At 43.2% G+C, this 26,284-nt stretch overlaps 1 protein-coding gene across 4 annotated transcripts in view; it reads right to left on the reverse strand.

The window, feature by feature from the left end:
* The window catches only part of MTHFD1L (methylenetetrahydrofolate dehydrogenase (NADP+ dependent) 1 like), a 232,082-nt gene that overhangs the window by 185,522 nt on the left and 20,276 nt on the right, over nucleotides 1-26,284 (reverse strand). For 3 of the 4 annotated variants that reach the window (XM_050786245.1, XM_050786247.1, XM_050786249.1), the window contains exons 7-8: nucleotides 25,131-25,270; nucleotides 6,650-6,761 (exon numbers count right to left, since the gene is read on the reverse strand). In XM_050786245.1, coding sequence (XP_050642202.1) covers nucleotides 6,650-6,761; nucleotides 25,131-25,270 — 252 coding nt within the window. The remainder of the gene's footprint in view (nucleotides 1-6,649; nucleotides 6,762-25,130; nucleotides 25,271-26,284) is intronic. The other variant, XM_050786246.1, reaches the window with a different exon arrangement.

The following is a 26,284-nucleotide window of genomic DNA, read 5'->3' on the forward strand; positions in this document are numbered from 1 at the left end:
GTCTCAAAAAAAAAAAAAAAAAAAAAAAAGATGGCCATTCTTCTAACAATAAACTTTCTGCAAAAAGAAAATTTAAGGCCAAAGTGTTATCATGACTTCCTCAGAAATCAGAACCACCCTTTCACTAACATGAGCAGTGCTGGACCACCCTGGGAACTTTGCCAGAACAATCACGGCAGTGGGAGGGATGCAGCAGACTCTTCAGCCTTCCTGCCATCTTGGCTCTGTGGAAACATCTCAGCTTCTATGCAGTCTGGCCAAGGGCATCCTTCTTATCAAAAAACCACTCTCCAAGCCCACAGCCTTAAATATTTTCTTCCCATCTAGGAGAACAAATTACCCCCAAATGCGAGGTTTTAAAATCAGGAACAGTTGAAAATTAGAAACCAGTACAGGTAGAACTTAAAAACAACAACAACAACAAAAACCACTGGTAGCCAGTTTTTGAGTTAAATACATTGACTTTGTAGGATATAAAGTAAAATGCAATAAATAAAATGAGTATCATGATATGGTTTGGTTCTGTGTCTCCACCAAATCTCATGTTGAATTATAATCCCCAGTGTTGGGGGTGGGGCCTGGTGGGAGGTGACAGGATCATGAGGGTGGCCCTTCATGAAAGGCTTAGCACCATCCCCTTGGTGCTGTTCTCATGATAGTGAGTTATCCTGAGATCTGGTTGTTTATAAGTATGCAGTGTGTACCTCCTCCTCTGATATGGTTTGGCTGTGTCTCCACCCAAATCTCATCTTGAATTGTACTCCCATAATTCCCACGTGTTGCAGCAGGGACCCGGTGGAGATGATTTGAATCATGGGGACAGTTTCCCCCATACTGTTCTCATGGTAGTGAATACGTCTCATGAGATCTGATGGTTTTATCAGGTGTTTCCACTTTCGCGTCTTCTGTATTTTCTCTTGCTGCCGCCATGTAAGAAGTGCTTTTCACCTCCCGCCATGATTTTGAGGCCTCCCCAGCCATGTGGAACTGTAAGTCCAATTAAACCTCTTTTTCTTCCCAGTCTCGTGTATGTCTCTATCAACAGTGTGAAAACAGACTAATATGCCCTCCCTCTCTCTTGCTCCTGCTCTGGCCATGTAAGATATACGTGCTTCCCCTTCGCCTTCTACCATAACTGTGAGTTTCCGGAGGCCTTCCCAGAAGCCAAGCAGATGCCAGCATCACACTACCTGTACGGCCCATGGAACTGTGAGACAATTACACTTCTTTTCTTTATAAATTACCCAGTCTCAGGTGTTTCTTTATAGCAGTGTGAGAATGGACTAATATATATCATTGGGTAAAATTTTTGTGACAGTGTTCTCGAGAGTTACACTCCTACTTTAAATTGTTTGAATCTTACTGTCAAATGACAGCATATCACTAGTTTTTAAAAGAATGCAATGTAAGACAAGATAAAAAATATATAATTAAAATATTAGTAAACTGATACTAATAAGCTATTGGTAATAATTTAATTTGGACCACTGAAACCAAATTAACAAGGAAATTTATACAGTGCTGCATGAACCTTTACTTTTTTTTAAAAAAAGCAAAAAATCAAATATATTATATTGAGAACTAATTAAATTGTGCCAAGATGCAGTCTGAAAGCTGTTTCGTGTGCAGTTAACATGGCAACAAGGAAGTGGAGGGAGGAATGCAGGAAGTGGACAAGCATTTATTGGCAGCTACCATCAAAGAGGAACTGCCCCAAGGTAGCATCTCAGTCATTCCTCTCAACAGCCTTCCTCCCAATTTACCCACAAATAAATTGGGAATCTTATTAATTCATCAGAGATCTTATTTCCTCAAAGTCACATAGCCTGTAAGTGCAATACAATTAAGAATTTTTTTTTTTTTGAGACGGAGTTTCGCTCTTGGTGCCCAGGCTGGAGTGTGATCTCAGCTCACCACAACCTCCACCTCCCGCGTTCAAGCGATTCTTCTGCCTCAGCCTCCTGAGTAGCTGGGATTACAGGCATAAGCCAACACGCCCGGCTAATTTTGTATTTTTAGTGAGACAGGGTTTCTCCATGTTGGTCAGGCTGGTCTTGAACTCCCTACCGCAGGTGATCCGCCTGCCTCAGCCTCCCAAAGTGCTCGGATTACAGGCATGAGCCACCGTGTCAGGCCAAGAATTTTTTTTACACAAACAACTCCCTTTTCCTTGAGTTAGGTTAATCCTGACTCCAAAGTCCATGTTCTTTGCACTACATTTTTTTTTTCTTTTAGAGATGGAGTTTTGCTCTTGCTGCCCAGGCTGGAGTGAAATGGTGTGATCTCGGCTCACTGCAACCTCCACCTCTTGGGTTCAAGCAATTCTCCTGCTCCAGCCTCCCAAGTAGCTGGGATTACAGGTGCCTGCCACCATGCCTGGCTAACTTTTGTATTTTTAGTAGAGATGAGGTTTCACCATGTTGCTCAGGCTGGTCTTGAACTCCTGACCTCAAGTGATCCACTGGCCTCGGCCTCCCAAAGTGCTGGGATTACAGGCGTGAGCCACAGCACACCCCGCCTCCAGTAAGTTCTAATGTCTCCCTTCAGGGCCATAGGAGGGAAAGTCTCAAGGTCCCTTGGGGGCTCCCGGCACATCAGCATCCCAGGGCTCTTGCCCTCTTCTACACTAAATAGAAATATATTAGCTTAAAATGATGCTATAAACTACTCTGAGCCACAGAGTTGCTGTTTTGATACTATTCTCTGAGCCTAAGATAGAAGAAAAGCTTTTCCTTGGTCCCATTTCGTACATCAGTAAGTCCTAATATTTAGGGTACAAAATAGTTGTGTTTATGATGAAATCTGCTGTTTAGCAAGCAGAGCACTACAAGAGCAGTGTGTATTTCTTTCATTTGAAATAAATTTTTTAGGCCAGATATGGTGGTTCACACCAGTAATCTCAGCACTTTTTGGAGGTGGAGGCGGGAGGACTACTTGAGGCCAGGAGTTCAAAACCAGCCTGGGCAACACAGTGAGAACCCTGCCTCGACAACAAAAAAAATTATTTTAATTAGCTGAGGAGGGAGGATTGCTTGAGCCCAGGAGTTTGAGGCTGTGATTGTGCCACTGTACTCTAGCCTGGGCAACAGAGCAAGACCTTTTCTAAGAAAGAGGTTTTTTTGGTTGTCTTTTTTATTTTTTTTTAAAGTAGTTACTCTTATAGTTAGAAAACAGAATGTTGAAATTTCCTTGTTTTAAAATCTAAACATTGGACTCATGCAATAGCAGAGTGAACAGAACCAACTAGCTGGGTGTAATTGTTTTCTGAGCTCTGTGTCTGGGATATCAGCCATCAGGAAAATCTCTCCTAGGATTCCATACGTATTCCATAAAATGCCTCTACAGAATTATCTCATCATAAATCACAACATCCCATCTATTTTTACGGGGGGAAGGAGGAGGGACCCTGTACCATGAAGGTAAGAATAAAAATTGCATTATAAAACTCTGCCTTCATCCAGCCACAAGTTTATTAAAAGTTCTTCTTCTCATCTTGAGTTTAAATAAGAGCTCTTTTCTTTTTAATATTTCAAAAAGTTTATTCATTTCTTTACAGTAGTGGGATAATGAAAAAAAGTGGGGGAAAAAAACCTTTCTCCATTATTCCTAGATCAAATTTTCATACTAAAAAAGTTGGTAAAATTAAAACTTGTAGACTATTTAGAAATGTGCTATTATGGACAGCACCACCCCGAAACTGTTCATCTGTTTCATCAACATAGCATTCCTCATCTTCATCTCAATGACTGCCTAGTTGGCCCCATTTTTTTTTTCTTTCCTTCTTTTTTTTGTTTTTTTGAGGAGTCTCACTCTTGTCATCCAGGCTGGAGTGCAATGGTGCAATCTTGGCTTACCGCAACCTCCGCCTCCTGGGTTCAAGCCATTCTCCTGCCTCAGCTTCCCGAGTAGCTGGGATTACAGGTACCCACCACCAGGCCCAGGTAATTTGTTTGTATTTTTAGTAGAGACAGAGTTTCATCATGGTGGCCGGGCTGCGTCTCAAACTCCTGAGCTCAGGTAATCCACCCGCCTCAGCCTCCCAAAGTGCTGGGATTATAGGTGTGAGCCACCACGCCTGGCCATCAGCCCCATTTTTAAGTGGGAGACAAGTTCAAGGAAATGTTTCTAAACATGCCACTAACTTAAAACTACAAGCAGAGTACAATTCTGAGTCATGCTTATTAACTTGTTAAACACTCAATATTCACAAAGTTAACTGGGCCCGGTGGCTCACACCTGTAATCCTAGCACTTTGGGAGGCTGAGGTGGGTGGATCGCTTGAGGTCAGGAGTTCGAAACCAACCTGGCAAACATGGTGCATCCACACCTCTACTAAAAATACAAAACAAAAATTAGACGGGAGTGGTGGCAGGCGCCTGTAATCCCAACTACTTGGGAGGCTGAGGTAGGGGAATCACTTGAACCCAGAAGGCGGAGGCTGCAGTGAGCTAAGATCGCGCCACTGCACTAAAGCCAGGACGACAGAGCAAGACTCCATCTCCAAAAAAAAAAAATTCACAGAGTGGTTACTAAGTGTCAGGTACTATTCCAGACACTAGACATTCAAAAACCAACATGAAAACTATTAGAGTTGGGCCAGATAAATTTCAAATAAATTCTACTTACAGAATCATTTTGAAATACACAGACCATCCCTGATTTACAACCTTTTCGCTTACTATTTTTCCACTTTATGATGATGGGAAAGGGACATGCATTCAGTAGAAACTGCTTTAAATTTTGATCTTTTCCCAGGCTAGCCATACACAGAACAAGGGTGTCTTGAGGCGCTGGGCAGCAGTGACGGCAAATCGCGATTTCTGGTCAGGCATGCAATCACAAGACCAAACAACCAATACTCCGCAATGTACTAAGCTGCCAGCATTTGTGGATGTTGTTTTGTGTTTTCACATCCCATCCTATCTATAAATGCCCATTTTCTACTTATGATATTTTCAACTTCTGATGGGTTTATCTACGCATAAGCCCGAGGAACATCTGTAACGCCTTGGTCTTCTTTCCCCCGGAGAATCATTACATTGAAATCTAATGTTTCAGGGAATACTTTTTCCAAAAATAAGGGTCCTAAAAGGAAACCTTATTAAAAATAAAGCACTTTCACTAACAAAATATATGTCACTGTCATGTAACCACAGAGCTCAAAGGGATTCCAGGAGAACATCAAAGTAGACTCCTAACCCTAGCCATGACTGTGCCAAAACTGTCCTACATGAAAACTTTAATAAAACACAGCAAGTAAATATTACAGCAAAGCAGCATTCATTTACAAGAAACAAATGTTGGAACTGATTTTCCTAATCTAACTGGGATTCTGAACAGAGGAAACCCTGTCTACTATTAATAGGTTAGGCATTGTTTTTCTCAGGGAAAAAAAAGTTATATGAAGAAACTACATATATTTTAAAAATGTTATTTAGCACATGCTTTCTGTTTGTTAAAAAGAGCCGCTAGGGCCACAGTTCTTAATGCAAGAGCTGAGCTCTGGCTCTTTCCTTGGACTCTGATCCATTCCACCCTCTCCAGCCCCCAGGGAGTTTTTAATCTGATCCGTCAGTTCTGGCAGGAGCTACATTTCCTAGAGAGGAGGGTCAGTATCAACCTCTGGCTAGGGCTCACGCTTTTATGGAGCTGCCTATAAGGTTTCAAGATTTCAACCTCAAGTATGGTCCTAGTGGAAGTGAAGGAGAGCAGAGGCTGCCAACCGTGGTGCATGTTCTGCCCAGCTTTAGGGTAAAAGCTGCCCCTGTCCTCCAGCCCAGCTCAGCATAGTCCTCTCTTCTGCATGAACATTTGGAGGCCAAAGCCAGAAGGAATCAGGAAGGGGGGCTCTCCTCTGCCTCCCTGTGCCATTGTCTCTTGCTCACCTGTGCCATTCAGGGACTTGCTGAGGGGCTGGGTGTGGTCCAAGGCTTTCTTAGCCTCAGTCCTTCTACGAACTGGAAAAAGGAACCTACTCTGGGCCTGCTCCTGCTGGATCCCGGGGCTGCTGGCTGCCCTGTTGCGGGCACTGCTTGGGCTGCCCCCAAAGTGGGCCTGGTGTGGTCTTGAGTATTCCTGGATACCTTGGCAAAATGCCATCAAATAGCAGGACCAATCCTAAAACAGTTTCTGCATCTAGTGGTGATTTTCATACTGTTCTGACATGACTCTGGGGCTCCAAGGATGTGCTTCATGGGTCAACACAAGGGGAAATCAGGGAGACACAGAGACTGATCCTATTCCCATCCCTCCCGACAATCTGGCTCTCATCTGCTTTTACATAGTGAAATTCCATGAAGATTTCTTTGGAAGAAAGGATTTTACTAATTTTTAAGAGACTGTGAAAACCGCTATTTCTAGTTTACCTCACACACATACAAATCATCTACTTAAGGTCACAACTAACCTGACTGCTAGAGGCCAGTAGGGGGCACTTCACTGTGGCAGCAGACACCTCAACCGCCATCTTGGTCTCTCTTTGCTCAACAGCATGGTTCTATCAGGTAGCCCACAGTCTAAGTTTCCTACCCTATATACTAATGTTGACGACTGCTAACATTTCAGAAACATACCCTCTTAGGAAAAGGTTAACATTTCTTCGAATGATCTGACCTAATCAGTGGCTCAACACCAATGTGAAGACATTTACCTGACAGGAAGTCATGGGAGCAGTTGAGAACAGTAATTCCTGGTTGTATCCAAGTAAGGGGAATCTCTTCTGGCTTACGTGAGCCTAGGACCACAATGTCAGCCTCATGAAGCTAAAAGGAGAAAGAAAAAAACATGCACAGTTTGATCTGAGGCATAAAGACACAACTAACCACTGATGTCAAATGAGTTCAACACAATCCCAGATCCACAGCTTTGTTCCAAGCTGCTGACAAGGATGGAGTCGCTTTACTAATTCCTTTCAAGCATGTATTAATACAAACAGAAAATGATTATCATATCCTAGAAAGAAAAGAAAATAGGACTTAAAAAATATCTTCAGGGTAGTCACTTCAGCATACATACTGCATGTGGAGTATTATCATTTACATGTTTTCACCACTAACTATAATATCAAGAAAAATGATGGGGCAGCCGGGCACAGTGGCTCACGCCTGTAATCCCAGCACTTAGGGAGGCCGAGGCAGGTGGATCATGAGGTCAGGAGTTCGAGACCAGACTGGCCAACACGGTGAAACCCTGTCTCTACTAAAAATACAAAAATTAGCCAGGCGCACTGGCAGGGGCCTGTAATCTCAGCTACTCAGGAGGCTGCGGCACAAGAATCGCTTGAACCCAGGAAGCAGAGGCTGCAGTGAGCCAAGATCACACCACTGCACTCCCACCTGGGAGACAGAGCGAGATCCTATCTCAAAAAACAAAAAAGAGGAAAACAAGGATGAAGGCCATGAGGTCTGGCCCACGCAGTGGGCTTGTTGGCCTGTATAATGGCACCATCACAATGAGACCCCTATAGAACTGTTACTATACCCATGGAAGGATTTTCAGGAGCTTGAGAAAGAATTTCACTTTCTCTGAGGCCCTGGTTAGTCTCTTGTCCAACCGTTCATTTTTTTGCCCTGAGAAAGTAGAAAGAATGCAACCACTCCAACAAAATGCATTGATCATGTCCATCCTATTTGCATTTTGATCATCCAGTACTGGAGGAACAAGTCTGGTAGGAAGTTGACATTAAGACAAAGAGGTAGGCAAAGAGGTTGGCTCTGACTTTAACCAAAGAATAGCTCCCCAAGCCCCACTGAGCAACTGATGATTTCAAACTGGATCCCTATGCGGAGCGAGGGGTGAATAGGAATATTAGACTTGCAGAAGAGAATAGCTACAATTGTACAGGTCAGCTAGGTGTTGTAAGTATTACCTCACTGAATATTCCAAATGAGTGAGATTGGTGTTACCATGCTCATTTAACAGACAAGGAAACTGGGGCTCTCAGACACAAATAGCTCTATGGTATGTCCTGTGTCTCCTAGTGAATCCAGTCTTAGAGATCCTAGTGAACCTAGGCAGAAAGAGGGGACTGACAGTCCCTTCCCCCACTGTCTTTCCTGTGGACTTTGATGTCCTGCAACTAACCACAGAGTCTCTGGGGTCAAACAGACAGAGGGGCAGATTATGGAACACAAAAGCATCTCCACTGCCACTGCCCCCACCAAACCACCAAATAAACATGCTGGAGACACCCTTATCCATTCTCAGCTTACAGGCTGATCATTATAGATCCTGTGGAAGAACCAGGACAGCTCCTCAGCTTGAGGACGATTAACACTATTTGGGCAAAGGGTGCATCAGCTGATGCCTTTTAGAAATCTTGGGACAAGAGATGATAGTGGGAGCAAACCTTTGACAGTCCTACCTGGTTTATGAACAGAAAAGCCAAGATCAAGGGTAGATCCAAGTCCCCTGACAGAGGAGGAGCATGATAAAAATGTAAATGCATGTCTTTTCATAGAGCTGACAAAGCCAACTTTAAAAGTTAACACCTTGGAAATATTTGATCAATTTGACCATGTGAATAGTGAAAAGTGTATTAACATTCATTGATTGTCCATTAATAAGCCAAACAGTATTCCCTGCTTTTCAGCTTCTGACTGTATGAATCTACTGTATTAATCACCTTAAAAAGAAAAGAGAAAGCCCTACTAAAACATTTGCCTAGGCCAGACATGTTGGCTCATGCCACCATGCTGGGTAATCCCAGCACTTTGGGAAGCCAGGGTGGGAAGACTGCTTGAGCCCAAAAGTTTGAGAACAGATTGGGCAACATAGGAAGGCCCTGTCTTTACAAAAATAAAATAAAATAGAAATGAGCCAGGTGTGGTGAGGCATGCCTGTGGTCCTAGCTACTTCAGAGGTAGAGGTGGAAGGATCGCTTGAGCCCAGGAGGTCATGGCTGCAGTGAGCCGTGATCAAGCCGCTTCACTCCAGCCTGGATGACAGGGCAAGACCCTGTCTCAAAAACAAAACAAAACCAAAAACAAAACACATTTGCCTAAATAACCATTCTTCTGTGCCACAGGGCCAAAATACCACCAAACCTCACCAAGAACTTTGCAGCCAAATGAGAATCGCTTGAACCTGGGAGGCGGAGGTTGCAGTGAGCCAAGATCGCACCACTGCACTCCAGCCTGGGCAATGGAGTGAGACTCTGTCTCAAAAAAAAGAATTGTGCAGCCAATATCACCAGCAATCTAGTCCCTTAAGCCACCATTGTGATGGTGCCATTATACAGGCCAGCAAGCCCACTGTGTGGGCCAGACCTCACCTATCTGAAAAACAGCTAGAGTTCCTGGTGATGGTATATTTAGGGAGAAAGAAGTGTTCTAGTAGAAAGAGGATTTTAAACATCTGTATAAAAAATTGTATTTCTTCATTTATATATAGTACTGTCAAAAATTCAACCACAGTAATCCTCAAGAGAAATGCAAATGTTTAAGCTTTGTCGCAGTTCTGCAGAAAAGAAACACCATTTTGCTAGATTTTCAGGCAGAATAGCAGCAAAACCAGAACATGGTAAAACAACTGTAAAAAGGAGGTTAATATGAACACGGCTGAAATGTTCATTTTGGAGAAAGCCAAGGATCACAGGTTCACACAAGTCCCCTAAGAACAGTTAGTTTCCTACACGTGGTATCTTTGATACAACCTGTTCTTTTCATTACCTATAAATCTTGGAAATCTCATTCCAACTCCTCAACTCCATACCTACACACAACTCTAAAGTGGGATGTGCTCATCCGCAACTGGGGAACAGCTAATTCCACAGAGAAAACACAAAAATCTCCTCGCTTAGCAATGATTGCATCGTAGATGTTAATTCTTTCTGGAAAGGAAAAGTGCTAGATGCTTAAATCAGTAAATACCACGCCGAGGACAAGGTAAGATTTTAATGAGCTAAAATTCAAGGAGAATTTTCGTCTCACTTGCTATTCCTACTCTCCTCCTCCCAAATGGGAAAGACCCCGGCCAAAGCTTGGCTTAAAACTCTACCTCATAACAAAGTATTGCTTTTTCTGCCGAGAAGAGTGGAGCAGCTTAAAGCAAACCACCCCATTCCCCAGGCAGAGAACCGAATTTTAAAACAACAGCAAGACGCAGATACGCAGACACTTAACAGGGAGCGTGTGGGGGTGCAGTAGTTTAGATAACACGAAGATGAATTTTCTCAAAGTCATGAATTTTTAAGCTAGAGAGACAAGCATCTGAATATAAAGAGACGGGGGAAAGGGAGGACAGATGGAATTTGGAAAGTTATATAGAATATTGTAATTTTGTATTTAGCAAATAAAATGCATTAAAATGTTTTAAACTAAATACAGCCCTACCCTCTTGACTAGAAGACAGTAGGTATCTTCTGCTATCAATGTGTTTTGAAACAGTTCATATCAATAAGAATCTCAGGTATGAGATCTGTATATACTTCAAAATCCAGAATGGGTAAAACAAAAGATATTTTCTAAAGAACTGTGGTTTATATCACTTGAGACCTATGACAACTGTTTCTATGTCCTTCAAACATTACCAACAAAGTTCAGAAAACCAAGTTCAATTCCTCATGAGGGTCAGTTGAATAAAAAAGAAAGAAAACAATGTTCAAAATGATGGACATTACTTTTAAAAATTAACAGGTAGGCGCTTTGTCCAGCAATGATGTGCTTCTAAAATTACAACTGAAGACATTGGCATTCTCGACTAGTGCCTGAGTGACGGCTGGTCAATGGTCAGACACAGAGAACAGAGCAGGGTGTGGAGGGCAAGCGAGGGGCTCTACCACGCCGAGGTGGTCCCTTGCTTGATTTTCACTCTAATGAACTGGGACATACTGTAGTTTGTGTGCGCCCAGTTAAGTGGATTTATGGGTTACATTACGCTCCACTGCAGATTCTTCACAAGACTTTATGTAATTAGTTATTTATTTTTGGAGACGGGGTCTCACTCTGTCCTCTAGGGTGGAATGCAGTGGCATGATCTCAGCTCACTGCAGCCTTGACTCCTGGGCTTAAGCGATCCTCCCACCTCAGCCTCCAAGTAGCTGGAGCTATAAATGTGCTCCACCATGCCTGGTTCATTTTGTTTTTTAAATGTTTTTTGTAGAGACAGGGTTTCACCATGTTGTCCAGGCTGGTCTTGAATTCCTGGGCTCAAGTGATCCCGGCCTGGGGCTTCCAAAGTGCTGGGATTACAGGCGTGAGCCACTGTGCCTGGCATACAGTACTTTATGATCAGACAGGGCATGTCCATGAAAATCTTAGGTAGCAAGGGGACTCCTAGACTACCTTGTGGCAAAGTTTCTATAAAGAGTTAGAAGTCAGTTTTCTAAGAAAAACATCACTTTTATCAGATGTCAAAATGTGTGCACTTTTTCTTTTTCTTTTTTTTTTTTTTTTTGAGACAGAGTCTTCGCTCTGTCGCCCAGGCTGGAGTACGGTGGCACGATCTCGGTTCACTGCAAGCTTCGCCTCCCGGGTTCACGCCATTGTCCTGCCTCAGCCTCCCGAGCAACTGGGACTACAGGTGCCTGTCACCGCGCCCGGCTAATTTTTTGTATTTTTAGTAGAGACGGGGTTTCACCATGTTAGCCAGGATGGTCTCGATCTCCTGACCTCGTGATCAGCCAGCCTCAGCCCCGCAAAGTGCTGGGATTACAGGCGTGAGCCACTGCACCCAGCCACACTTTTTCTTAATATAGAAAAGAAGCTATCAGGTTGGGCTACAGTGTGTGGCTCACACAGTCAGATGTGTTTTAGGAATATTCCTCTGGAAGCTGGATTGAGAATGCCTTAGAGGAGGTAGGAAGAAAAGCAAGATACTGAGGAGGCATCTGCAGGAAGCTGGGTGCCCAGGTCTGGAACTGAGAATGGCCTGGGAGCATGAGGATGCGGGTCGGGACACACAGCATTTAGGTGATGGTTAAAACCAGAAGTGTGGATTCCCCAAGGGAAACTGGCAGAATGGGAAGGAAAATGGGTTAACAGACATCCTTGGGGAGCACTAATCTTCAATGGTTAGAGATAAGGAACACATGATGGAGACCATCATGTCCCGGTGGCCCAGGAGCTAGGAAGGGGCATTTTCATTCAGGCCAAGGGAAAAGGGTGTGGACAACAGGTTGATATGACAGCCGTGGTCAAGCAGGATTAACGCAAAAAATACACTTTTGGCAATTAGGAATCACTGGTGACTTTGCTACAGAAATGGGCATTAGGAACCATGCCTGATACAGTCCTGCCATTTCTGTAGAGTGTGTTGCCTGCAAATGGAGATTTCATTCAGGCAGACTGCCTGAGCATTCATGAGCAGATGCCCTGTTTATTCATTTATATATATACACAAAATATCTAAATATATAATGTTATATAGTATATATAATATATATTTTGTGTGTGTGTGTGTGTGTGTGTGTGTATATATATATATATATATTTTTTTTTTTTTTTTTGAGATGGACTCTCACTCTATGGCCCAGGCTGGAGCGCAGTGGCACAATCTCAGCTCACTGCAACCTCCACCTCCCGGGTTCAACGATTCTCCTGTCTCAGCCTCCTGAGTAGCTGGGATTATAGGCGCCCACCACCACACCCGGATACTTTTTGTATTTTTAGTAGAGATGGGGTTTCCCCATGTTGGTCAGGCTGGTCTCAAACTCTTGACCTCGTGATCTGCCTGCCTCGGCCTCCCAAAGCGCTGGGATTACAGGCGTGAGCCACCATACCCAGCCTATTCATTAATTTTTTAAACTCTAAATGTCTAACTTTGTATTTGAAATTAAATGAACATTGAGCATAAGATTATTGCTTCGAAGCTATGAATCCATATCCACCTTTCTCTGCAGTATTAAGCATACCATTAAATAGGAATGTTAAAATAATAGTATAACTACTCTAAACTAAGAATGTCAAACCATCTTCATTCAGATGTTGTCATACTTTGGCAAGATAAGGGGATGACAATTGCAGCAAAAGGTATTTTACCCACTTCATGTCCACCCAGTGATCTCATCCTGGGAGAATTTTTTTCCTTTCAGGAATTGGGTGTATTTCTTTTATTTCTGTGATTAGTAGAACAAATTATTGGCTTTTAAAATTTTAAGACATTTCTTATGATTATTTCATAAATCAAAATGAGTACAAGCCAAATGGACATCTGGGAATTGGGAGTACAGCATTTATCTGCCAAATTTTTCCCCTAAAAAATAGTAAGCGACCTTCCTTTTCCTAAATGTTCCTAAGTTCACCTCTAACTTCACCATTCAACTTAATTTACTGCTTAACATATGAGAAGAAAATATCAAAGATATTTAGTTGTATCCAAAATGCTGGAAAAGACAATTCTTCTGGAAGTAAGCTTCACACTTAAAAAAGTCGTGACAGATGATAAAAGGAAAACTGAAACACCATTCTGGGAATGGATATACTTTAATGACTCATCAAAAATAATTCCCTTCTGCAGGAGAATCACTTGAACCCAGGAAGCAGAGCTTGCAGTGAGCCGAGATCGTACCACTGCACTCCAGCCTGGCGACAGAGCGAGACTCCGTCTCAAAAAGAAAATAATAATAATAATAATAATTCTCTTCCCTATACTTTAGGAAAAACATAAAATTCAAAAGTGGGGCCAAGAGAGAATGTGTGTGTAGATGGGGGGTGGTAACGGCAAGTTCCCTTCACATGACAAAGACTTAGAACCAAAATACCTTATTTTGGTTCCTTTAGTACAAAAACTAAGGAAATGCTCAAGTTGCAGTTCCCAGGGCAACACCAGGCAAGCCAGGCTCCTAGAGGAACAGCAGCCCGAAGGATTCATGCCCGAGCCGCCAGCCACAAACTTTCATCCATACAGCGTCTTCGCATTCATGCAAACTGCCGTTGCCAGGGCAAATTCTGCTTTGCATTTCCTGACATTTATGCTTTTCAGTTCTGAGTCTCACATTGCACATCAACAGATTTCTGCATTCCATTTCCTTTCAGAAACTCTCCAGGCCTCCGCTGCCTCCTTTGAAAAGTGAGGAATTGAGGTGCAGTGGGAGAACACCATGGGTGGAGTTCCTGCGACCTGCATTCAAGTCCAGACACTGCTCCTTGCCAGCGACAATCAGGGTCAAGGCTCTCTGGTAAGCATAATGTCCAGTTTGCAGGGTTGCCAGGTGAGTGCGAGGCATATATGAAAAAGCCGTGAAAAGGAAATCTCCACACAATTATAAGGTGCTTCATTGTTACAGGTTATGTTTAAGATGTTCCCATTAAAAGATTCTAATACTGGCCAGGCGCGGTGGCTCATGCCTGTAATCCCAGCACTTTGGGAGGCCGAGGTGGGCAGATCACCTGAGGTCAGGAGTTTGAGACCAGCCTGACCAACATGGAGAAACCCTGCCCCTACTAAAAATACAAAATTAGCTGGGTGTGGTGGCACATGCCTGTAATCCCAGCTACTCAGGAGGCTGAGGCAGGAGAATCACTTGAACCCGGGAGGCGGAGATTGTGGTGAGCTGAGATCATGCCATTGCACTCCAGCCTGGGCAAGAAAAGCAAAACTCCGTCTCAAAAAAAAAAAAAAAAAAAAAAAAAAAAAATCGAATTCCACGTCCTTAAAAAGCATTCACATTGGAGAAGGGGTGGAAAAGGAAGCCAGACTCTGCTGATGGTGCAGAAAAGCAGATGGGAGATGACCCACCGCCAGTGGGCTGAAGGCGATGCTTCCCGCCTGTTCTCTGCAGGACACAGGCCTGCGGCCCTTCTTCCAGAATTGGGGTAGGCTCTCTTTTGTGCAGTCTACACCTCACTTTCCCATCTGGCCCCTGATGACCACAAAGACTTATTTGTGGTTGGCCACAGGTGACTGCAAAGTAACAAAGACCCCATGGAGGCTGAAACTTACCCCACAGCTAAGAAGTGAGTTAAAGCTTCAGATGAAGTTTCCCACAGAAAAATCGGAAAGGAGGTCTATATGACTCCACTGCAGTGGAATTGGCTTGGCAATCCCATGACCCTAACTCCATTTATACTATTATCTCTATGAGAAAATACATTCCATGTTCAGACCAACCTTCAAACATTTAGAACACAATCCACTGAGACTGAAATTAGAATATTTTGCCTATAAGGTATGGGAAGGGCATCATAAAAGGGAGGTACTTTTGGGAAAAGTGGAGATAGATGGTGTTTTAATTGTATTTTTACTCAAATATTTGGTATAAGAACAATACATCATTTCTTCTCAATTTCAGTTTCTCAGCTTAAATTCTGAACCACCTAAGACCAATCAGTCTATTAATTACATGACCCACTCCCACCATGCTTGTTTTTTGTTTTTCTTTTTGTTTTTGTTGCCCAGGCTGGAGTGCAGTGACATGATTTCGGCTCACTGCAAGCTCCGCCTCATGGGTTCACACCATTCTCCTGCCTCAGCCTCCCGAGTAGCAGGGACTACAGGTGCCCCCCACCACGCCTGGCTAATTTTGTTTTTGTTTTTGTTTTTGTTTTAGCAGAGACAGGGTTTCACCGTGTTAGCCAGGACGGTCTCCATCTCCCGACCTCGTGATTCGCCCGTCTTGGCCTTCCAATGTGCTGGGATTATAGGCGTGAGCCACCACACCAGGCCACACAGCCCCTTCTTGGTCTTATGCCCATTAGTTTGAATATATCATCTCACAAATCCTTCTCTCAGCACTGCTAAGTATAATGGCCTGATTTTTTTTTTGACTTTCCAAAAAGTTCTATTCACCTTCTTCCCTGGTATTAATAAACAGAGCAATGATCAGACAGAAGCAAGAGGGGAAAGTGGGGAGCTGACCCCCTAAATCTGTCAAACAAAGCTCAGGGGCCGACACTATCCAGTGCACTTAATTCCACTCTACTGATGACCTGGGTTACTGGTGACCTCAGTCACTCACTGAGCATGAGGCTGTGATGCCCAGGAGGGTCCAGCGCTTTTATTCTCCATCTCACCCACAGCAGGCAGGGGAGGGAATGAACTCGCATAACTGAGGCTGTCTTGTGTGCTCACCCCTGCCCTTTCCAAAGGTGCTCACCATCCCCTCTGAAAGGGGAGCCTGGATAGCTGGTGATGAGCCCCAGGCCTCAGGGAGGGGACAGCATTCAGTCTACTTCAGCTCAACTCTCTTAACAAGCATGGCTCTGGAATTACAAACATCAAAATAAAATAAGAGTGAATTCAACACAAGCCGAGTGTCTAGGGTCTTGGTCTCTCTCATCTGAGGTGGCAGGTGATTTTTGGTTTTCGAGATTAGAGATTAGACTTTATGTGATGATCTAGAATAAGAGCTGCATGGGACAGTGTTAAAAATACAGGCTGTTGTGCCACCGCTACCATCTTTTAATCACATGATCTTTGCAAAGTCTCCTGAGCCTCAGTTTCCTCATCTGTAATATGGGGAGGATGACAGTCCTGCCTAACAGAATAAGTGTGAAGACCACTGAGATAACAGGAGTACAAGACAGTGCCTGGTTCAGAGTAGCCATTCTGTCAATTAACATTAGCTGTCATTACTGTCACAATAGCACATTCCTTTCAGTGCATTCCATCCTGTTCAAAGGAGAATTGTCATGTAACTCACTAATCTAGTGCAGTTTAAAAGCTAGAGTTCCTCCCTTCTCCTGTTTGAAATAGACATTATTCTTTTTTTCAAAAAGTCATCCTTTCATATGTATAATACAAGTACATTTAGAAGTTTCCAATTCACTTTTAAAAGCCGTTCATGAGCCATGCCATGCACTAAATTTAAACTAAAAAGAACTTTGTGATAGTTCAGCTTTGCTCAAAAGAAAAAAAAAAAAAAAACCTAGACACTTTGATCCTTTAAAGATGAAAAAGACCTATATTTTTTCCTTCTGTGAATACCAGGTTTGAGGATCTCTGTGCTCAGGAGGAGAGGGAGAAATGAGATCCTCTGAGAAAAACAAAATAAAACGCTTCTCTGATTTCTAGGTTATTTCTTCTGCATGCAGCTGAGGTTTACCTCATCTCCCAGCTGGAGACCATTTCAGCATTGTCCAGCTGTGCCCTAACCACAGGTTCAGAGGAGACTCCCGAGGGAGCAGGGCCCCGCCCATACCTGCCTACCTCTTCCTTCCATGCCGAGGGCACCACTCCACCTTGTAAACACCAAATGCAAAACCACGCCCACCTTCAGACTGGTTTTGGCATCAGAGTGAAATCATCGAGGTCAGGAAGAGGTTATCTCCAAATCTAGATTCATTCCTGAGAGTGATACCAACAGTGTCATTCCCCTGCAGGGCCCAGGACGCTGGGTGTGGGGGCCTGCGTTTGGGTGGAGGAAAGGCCGGGGGGGTTCCCTAGCCCTGCCCAAAGGCACTGGCTCCACTGCCTTGGCTTCCTGACATGTGACACTCCACAGCATATGGCTAATTTGGACAAATGCCCAGGTGTTCTTCCCCTCCCCACCTCTAGGGTCTCCGTGGAAAAGCTCAATGCATCTCCAAGCCTGGAAAAGATGCTCAGAAACAGAACAGGAAATTTATTCTCAATTTTCAACTATACACCCCAATAGGCCTAAGTTACAAAGCTACCAAACACAGAAGTCTATTCTGGTTTCTGTGGAACCCTAAGAAGTTCAATTCTTCATGCTCAGGCTCCATGGAGATTTTATACCTAATTAGTGTCCATAAAATATCCTTCCGACTGGGCGCGGTGGCTCATGCCTATAATCCCGGCACTTTGGGAGGCCAAGGCAGGCGAATCACAAGGTCAGGAGATCAAGACCATCCTGCCAACATGGTGAAATCCCGTCTCTACTAAAGATACAAAAATTAGCTAGGCATGGTGGTGTGCACCTGTAGTCCTAGCTACTCTGGAGGCTGAGGCAGGAGAATCATTTGGACCCGGGAGGCGGAGGCTGCAGTGAGCCAAGACTGCACCACTGCACTCTAGCTTGGGCAACAGAGCAAGACTCCGGCTCAAAAAAAAAAAAAAAAAAAAATATCCTTCCGTTTAGATAGACGGACAAAGAAAGGATCGATTTCTATTTGTAACTAACTGGATGTAACTATTCTTTAAAACTACAGAGCCTGAAAGTAATAACTGGCCCATCAGGCATCAGGGATCTCCAGCCAACATGTTTGGAAGTAGAGTGACTTCCGAGTAACAAGAGGCATGGGAAGGAAGAGGTCCACAGTTTTGGAGGAAGGGACTCTGTGACATCACTTAAAGTTGATAATAATCTACTGAGGATTGGAAGATGAGCCTGACTGGCCAAAGCTGGCACCTGCTCTGGTGAGTCCCTCCTCTTTCTGGGACATTGTCTCCTTTGTTTCCTGGTAGTCTTGCTTTTGGTTTCACTCCCTTGGCCAATATTCTGCTGGGAGACCTCACAGACAGAGAGCTAGAGACACTTTCTCCTTCCCCTACCCACACAATGGAAGCATGTAATACCAGGCTTCCAGTGAGGAACCCTAAGTCACACTATTTTACTAGTTTATCTACTTATGATTTGAGTGATTTGCCCAATTGACCCACATTTGCCTAATGGGCCCATATATTTCTTTTCCTCCAGCCTGCACTCCAGGGAGTGCAGTGGTGCAATCTCAGCTCACTGCAACCTCGACCTCCCCAGGTTCAGGCGGTCATCCCACCTCAGCCTCCAAAGTATCTGGGACTACAGCCACCATGCCTGGCTAAGTTTTGTACTTTTTGTAGAGATGGGGTTTCACCATGTTGCCAGGCTGGTCTCAAACTCCCGGGCTCAAGCAATCTGCCCGCCTCAGCCTCCCAAAGTGCTGGGATTACAGGCGTGAGCCACTGCACCCAGTCCCCATTAGTATTTAATTTCATTCCCACAACTGCCCCATAAAGTAGGAAGTATTATTATTATTATTATTATTATTATTATTATTATTTGAAACAGAATCTCGCTCTGTAGCCCAGGCTGGAGTGCAGTGGCGCGATCTCGGCTCACTGCAAGCTCCACCTCCCGGATTCACGCCATTCTCCTGCCTCAGCCTCCCGAGTAGCTGGGACTACAGGCGCCCGCCACCACGCCCGGCTAATTTTTTGCATTTTTAGTAGAGACGGGGTTTTACCGTGTTAGCCAGAATGGTCTTGATCTCCTGAGCTCGTGATCCGCTCGCCTCGGCCTCCCAAAGTGCTGGGATTACAGGCATGAGCCACCGCATCCGGCAATAGGGAGTATTACGATTGCCATTCTACACGAAGAAACAGGCTTAGAGCAGCAAAAGCTAAGGCTTGAGCCCAGAGCTGTGTGTCCCCAAAGCCTGCGCTCTACTGCTTAATGAGAACACAAATGTTGTGCCCGACTGGAAACCTTCAAAGGCAGTTCTGAGTGGTTGCAGCAGGCTGCCTGGTAACCAGAAGGTCAGCCCACACCGCTAAGACTACCTATAGTTTAAGAGATGGTAGATAGAACTCTAGTGTTACACAGTCATACCCGATGCCCAGACCTTTCACCCTTAGCTTTGGAATTCCCCAGCCAGATGTCCCACAGCAGGGATGTGTTGAGGGGACCGGCAGTCTTGTTCCATGTCAGGTATAAATAAGCACATCAGAAATGCTTGTCAAAGATAACGCCCTTCTACTTAGTAGCCATAATCCTAAGCTTGTTCTCTTCTTTTCTTAACTCTTTTACCATTGCCAATAAGGAGAAGAGACTATAATCTTAAAATGCACTTTTATTCTTGGTTCATTAAACTGGACAACAAAAATCCCCATCTGGGCTGGGCACAGCATCTCAGGCCTATAATTCCAGCACTTTGAGAGGGCCATGTGGGTGGATCACTTGGGACCAGGAGTTCGAGACCAGCCTGGCCAACATGGCGAAACTCCACGTCTACTAAAAATATAAAAATTAGCCAGGCATGGTGGTGCTCGCCTGTAATCCCAGCTACTCAGGTGGCTGAGGCATTAGAATCGCTTGAACCTGTGAGGCAGAGGTTGTAGTGAGCCGAGATCGCGCCACTGCACTCCAGCCTGGGTAACAGAGTGAGCCTCTATCTCAAGGGGGAAAAAAATCCCTATCTGTTGTTAAAATTTTTACTTTCAGTGTTTTTCACAGTGAAGCTTTTCCAAGGGTGTGCCAGGTGTGGACAGAGTCTGTCCCGATTGGGTGCCCTAGGACACTAACCCATGCCTAGGTAGCTTTTTGCACCACTATGGCCTCCAGACAGCCATTGAGTGGTACAATCCACATATTACCATGGCTCCACATTACCACGACTCCAAGGAAGGCTGGAATTCCTACTCAGGAAATGAATGGCAAGGGTTTTCTGCCCCATACACTCTTCTTATAAAATTACAACACAAGAATAGTGACAATTCAAATGTCAGGCAGACACAGGGAGGCATATGGGTTATGGGGAGGTATGTGGCTAGTGAAAGACTAGCTGCTAACATGAAAGACACAGGCTGTCGTTTGTGGTGGGACAGGAGCCTGACATAGGCAGGTAGGCCAGGTAGAGGGGGGACAAGTATGGGGTGGGGCCATGAACATTTCTTCCCATGTTTTTGGCCACAAAGATGAAGCAATAATAAGAATGAAAGTTGACCGCCTCTAACATTTGCAGTGGTGCCACTATAAATACCAAGGACTTAGGGGAAAAAAACGTGTGTGCAACATCACTATGAAAGAGAACCTTCTGGTACATATGAAAACAAGAATGTTACCCAATGACTAGCTTCTCCAGAAAGTGAAGTCACTTAATCATTCTCAAAGTTCGGATGAGATTCATCCCAAAGTACAGAGACAAGGTGATTTATTCCCGTAATAAAAAAGTACTTTGAAAAATGTCTTTGTTTTTCAAAAATACAGATACAACTAGCAAAAGTATCTGTGACAGCTGCGAAAACATTCAATTGCCAAGGAAGGTATTTTCTCTCTTCACCACAGCTGTTCAGTGCAGGGCAAGGTTTATTTTCCTCTTCCACTGAGCTTCCAAATAAAAATTTCTAGGCTCTCAAGAGCAAACTATTGCCCTTGAATTTTCTTGGATAGGCTGCCACCACGCGGTGACTGCTAAAAACGCACACAGGTTCAGGTTTCATTGCAAGGCTGCCTTCCTGAGCTGTTTTAACCCAAGCATTACATAAATTAGATCCACCTGCCATGCAAAGAGTCCAAATCTGCTGAGACACCTGGCTTCCCTGGCAGGATTACAATTTACTCCTCATTTCCATTCTCACTCTGCAACATGAGGAACATGTATTTTTAGATCACGTTCTGTAGTAACTGATTGTACTTAATGCATTCATTTAAAACTTCACTTTGCTTGAAATCTGTGAGCTGTACTGTCATTTTTAAAAATGAAAAACAATCATTTCAGACATAAAAATGGAAAACAATATTCTAACATACCTAGACAACACCTATTGCCCAGTTTAAGAAAAAAGGTGTGAAGGTGTCTAGGTTTTCTTTCCATCTATATCCACATCCTTGCTTCAATAAATGCTTTTCGGATTTGGTTTGCAGTTTGCATTATTTCTTTATATTTTTACTTCATTTGCATGGAATCCTAATATACATATATTAGGATTAAATAATTAATATATAATAATATAATATATATTATATATAATCCTAATATATATTAAACAGTGATCTAAATGTCCTGACCTAAATATATATATTGATTCTATATATATAAGGATTATATATAATACATATTATATGCATGTATGTATTAGATTACATATATATATGCTGTGTTGCTTTCAGACATATATAAATGGTGTTATATGAAATACATCCTTCTGCAGATTGGGTCTTTGTTCACTGAACAGTGTTTTAAAAATTCTTCCGGCCTGGGCACGGTGGCTCATGCCTGTAATCTCAGCACTTTGGGAGGTCGAGGTGGGCAGATCACCTGGGGTCAGGAGTTCCAGACCAGCCTGGCCAACATGGGGAAACCCCGTCTCTACTAAAAATACAAAAATTAGCTGGGCATGGTGGCGCACACCTGTCGTCCCAGCTACTCAGGAGGCTGAGGCAGAAGAATCACTTGAACCCAAGAGACAGAGGTTGCAGTGAGCCGAGATCGTGCCACTGCACTCCAGCCTGGGGGATAGAGTGAGGCTTTATCTCAAACAAACAAACAAACAAAAAACAAAATAAAAAAACATGTTGCTATCTACAGCTCTAGTTTATTAATTTTCACTGCTTGTATATCATTCTGTTTTAGGAACATATGTCTATGCATACTCTACGTGCAACTATACTGATTTATCCATTCACGCTGATGGGCACTTAGGTCACTGTTTAAAGACTTGTTGCGGTGTACTTGGTTTTGCAAGTTGCCTGCTTGGCCCTCTTCCAAGTTGTACTTTCCTTCTTTCCCTTCCTTACTGTTCTAGAGCTTTTTGCTAGACTTTCCGTCCTGCTCTGAAAATTGCCTCAGTCTCTCCTTCTATCTTATGGCCCTCAGTCCAATTCTTTCGTCTGAGGAGGCAAGAGCTGAAGTTGCTGCAGACCTGTACGGGTACACCAGCACGAACTCGGGATAACTTGAATAGCTACCACCGGTAACATATTTGGTGCACGTGACTTTGATACACTCCCTAGTGGTCATCAAGCTCCAGAAGACGCTCAGGGAGGGATACCGTCCTCTCAATATTCAAGAGTCACCGTTCTACAGGGGACCTGTGGCCTGCCCATCAGTAAAGGCGAAATCCTGCCCCCGCCTCCCTTGCACCTGGCTGGATACTGCTTTCACCAACTCAGGGAGCCAACTCAGCCCTGACAGCAGAAAGGGGCCAAGACCCACAGAATCACCACCGCCCCTCTGTCTTAAACAAACAAACAAAACTTTTTGCACTATAAACATGCTGCTCTGACCATTTGTAAACACACCTTTGTATATATATGGGCAAGTTTTGTCTATGATGTTTACATATATACTTTTGATTATTATTATTATTATATTTTGAGATGGAGTTTCGCTCTTGTTGCCCAGGCTGGAGTGCAATGGCGTGATCTCGGCTCACTGCAACCTCTGCCTCCCAGATTCAAGCGATTCTCCTGCCTCAGCCTCCCGAATAGCTGGGATTACAGGCATGCACCACCACATCTGGCTAATTTTGTATATTTAGTAGAGATGGGGTTTCTCCATGTTGGTCAGGCTGGTCTTGAATCCCTGACCTCAGGTGGTCTGCACACCTCAGCCTCCCAAAGTGCTGGAATTACAGGGGTGAGCTACCGTGCCCAGCCATATGATATATATTTAGAGTGAAATTCCTGGGTCAAAGAGTAGCTGAAACTCCATTAAACTGCTTTCCAAAATGCCTATTTCAAATTTAAACTCCTGCCAGCAATATATGAATTCCCAGGGCTCCAGACATTTGTCAATATGTCTAACTGGCACTTTTTACCTACTGCCAATATGACTGGTGAGCAAAAACAGTAGGAAACCAGACAGCTTTTCACGTGTCTTTTAAACCTCAGATTCCTCATCTGTTAGTGGCCTGTCGTGTGTCCGTTTTTCTAACAGATTGTCTTTGTCTCACTGATTTGTAGGAATCTTTTATAAAATACTAATTGCTGGCTAAATGTTTGTTGTAAATATCTTCTACACTATAGCTGTCTTTTCACTTTTTTAAGAACTTCTTTTCAGAAAGAAAAACTTCGGGGTTTTTAAAAATTTGGATGTAGTCAGATTTATGTATCTTTTCTTTAGCAATCTGTGCTTTTGGGGTCTCTTAAGCTATCCTTCCAATGCCAACATCTTAAATGCATACGCCTGTATTTTTTTCTATAAATTTTACAGTTTTGCTTTCCACATTTAGGTATTTTAACATAGAAGTGATTTTTTTAATATGTAGTATCAGGTTAGCAATCCTATGCTAGACTCATATACATAACTAGTTAAGTCAGCATGATTTTGAATAGTTAATGTTTTAGTTTTTTGTTTGTTTGGTTTTTCTTTTTTTTTTTTTTTTGAGACAGAGTCTCACTCTGCTACCCAGGCTGGAGTGCAGTGGCACGATCGCAGCTCACTGCAACCCCTGCCTCCTGGGTTCAAGCGATTCTCCTGCCTCAGCTTCCTGAGTAGCTGGGATTACAAGCTTGCACTGACATGCCTGGCCAATTTTTTTGTATTTTTAGTAGAGATGGTGTTTCACCATATTGGCCAGGCTGGTCTGAAACTCCTGAGCTCAAGTGATTCGACCAACTCAGCCTCCCAAAGTGCTGGGATTACAGGCATGAGCCACCACGCCCGGCCTTTAATCGTTAATCTTTTCCCCACTGATCTGCAGTACCTGCTCTCAAGCTTCCATATATGCATAAATTTCCACTTTCTTCTGTTCTGATAGTCTGTTTGTCTACCATATTATCCTAATTACTGTAAGTGCTTAATAATTCACACCATGTGGTTGGGAATGTCTCCCACCTAGTTTTTCCACAAAATTGTCTTGACTCTCTCTGTCCTTTATGCTTCCATTTGGATTTCAGAATCAGATTGTCAAATTCTACAAAAAATATGTCAGGAGTCTGCAGACAATTAATATCTTTAAGACATTGCATCTTCTCCATGAAGATGATACTTCTGCTTTTATATAGGTCTTCTTAATAATTTTCATCAAAATTATAATTACTTTCAAAAGGTCATAATGAATACTAGATTTACCAAATGACTGTTCTGTACTTACTATGGTGAGAATTTAGTTTTTAATCATAATGTGGTGAATTACAGTGATAGATTTTCTCATGTTCAATCACCTGGGAATCCTAAAATAAACCTAACTTGTGCTGTATTTGGTGTTCTCAGATTTCGCTCATGATTATTTCATTTATATTCACAGCTGAAACTGGCCTGTTAATTTTCCTTTAGCATCTTGTCCTTGTTTGGTTTTGGCACTCATAAAGTCTGTTTGGCCATGTTCCTTCTTTTTCCATTTGCTAAAGAAAAGGATTGTGTTAGAATGATCTGTTCTTTGTTTGATAGAGCTCATTTATAAAACCACCTGTTGCCTTTTCTTGTTTGTTTGTTTGGTGAGTAGATTGATTCAATGTCTTTAATGGATATGGGTCTATTCAATTTTCTTCCTCTAACTTCTTGAATTAAGCACTTAGCTTAGACATTTCTAGACTTTCTTCTGTTCTAACATAAGCCTTCAAGATGATATATTTCCAACATGAAATTTACCTTCCTTTGAAGCTGGGGTGTTTTCCACTGGGAACTCATTGTCATGGACCCTTTTCTCTGGAACAGGCATTGTAGAGCAGCTTCCAAAGACCCATGGGCCCCTACTACCAAAATCTTCTTTCCATCTAGGTTGACACCTACTAACCAAATGAAAATTCGATATTATACTCAAAACTTCAGATCTTTCCTTTCAAAACTTTAACTTGACAAAAAAAAAACCCTTTTAGGCTAGGTGCAGTGGCTCACGCCTATAATTTCAGCACTTTGGGAGGCTGAGACAGGCAGATCACTCCAGGTTAGGAGTTCAAGACCAGCCTGGCCAACATGGTAAAACCCCGTCTCCACTAAAAACACGAAAAATTAGCTGGGCATCGTGGCACATGCCTGTAATCCCAGCTTCTTGGAAGGCTGAGGCAGGACAATCACTGGAATCCAGGAGGTGGAGGTTTCAGTGAGCCAAGAGGGCGCCACTGCACTCCAGCCTGGGCAATAGAGCAAGACTGTCTCAAAAAACCCTTTTAAAACTTGACCTTTTTCAGCACCAACCTACAATGACAATGAACTAGGAGTGGGGTGTTATAATCAGCAAAAATTATCTATTCAAACCCTTCTGGTTCCAATTCCTATTCTTTCCGCAATATATAACTATAATTTACCAGCCTAATTTACTCTTTTCTTTGAGTACTTTCTGATGAAGTGGCTCAGAATCTTCATCTTGATCATCCATGTAATGAAAAAGCACTTTATATATGGATTATTTCATAGATTTGAGCTTAATATTACTGCCCAAAGGGCATATATATCCTGAATGTTAGCTTTTAATAAAACTTTGCCATCTATTTTTGAAATTCTTCTTTGATTGTTGCATGTTCAGGGGTAGGAAGGGGCATTTGCCTCGTTTCTATTCAAATTGGAGTAGAGAAAAATATTTAGTTAATTGAATTTTTTTTTTTTCCAGATAAGCTCTTGCTTGTTGCCCAGGATGGAATGCTGTGGTGTGATCACAGCTCATTGCAGCCTTGACCTCCCAGGCTCCAGCAATTCTCCTACCTCAGCCTCCCGGGTAGCTGGGACCACAGGCACATGCCACCACACCTGGCTAATTAAAAAAAAAATTGTTTTTTTGTAGAGATGGAGTCTCCCTATGTTTCCCA

Source organism: Macaca thibetana, chromosome 4, assembly GCF_024542745.1.
Source record: "Macaca thibetana thibetana isolate TM-01 chromosome 4, ASM2454274v1, whole genome shotgun sequence".
In the NCBI taxonomy this organism is placed as follows: domain Eukaryota; kingdom Metazoa; phylum Chordata; class Mammalia; order Primates; family Cercopithecidae; genus Macaca; species Macaca thibetana.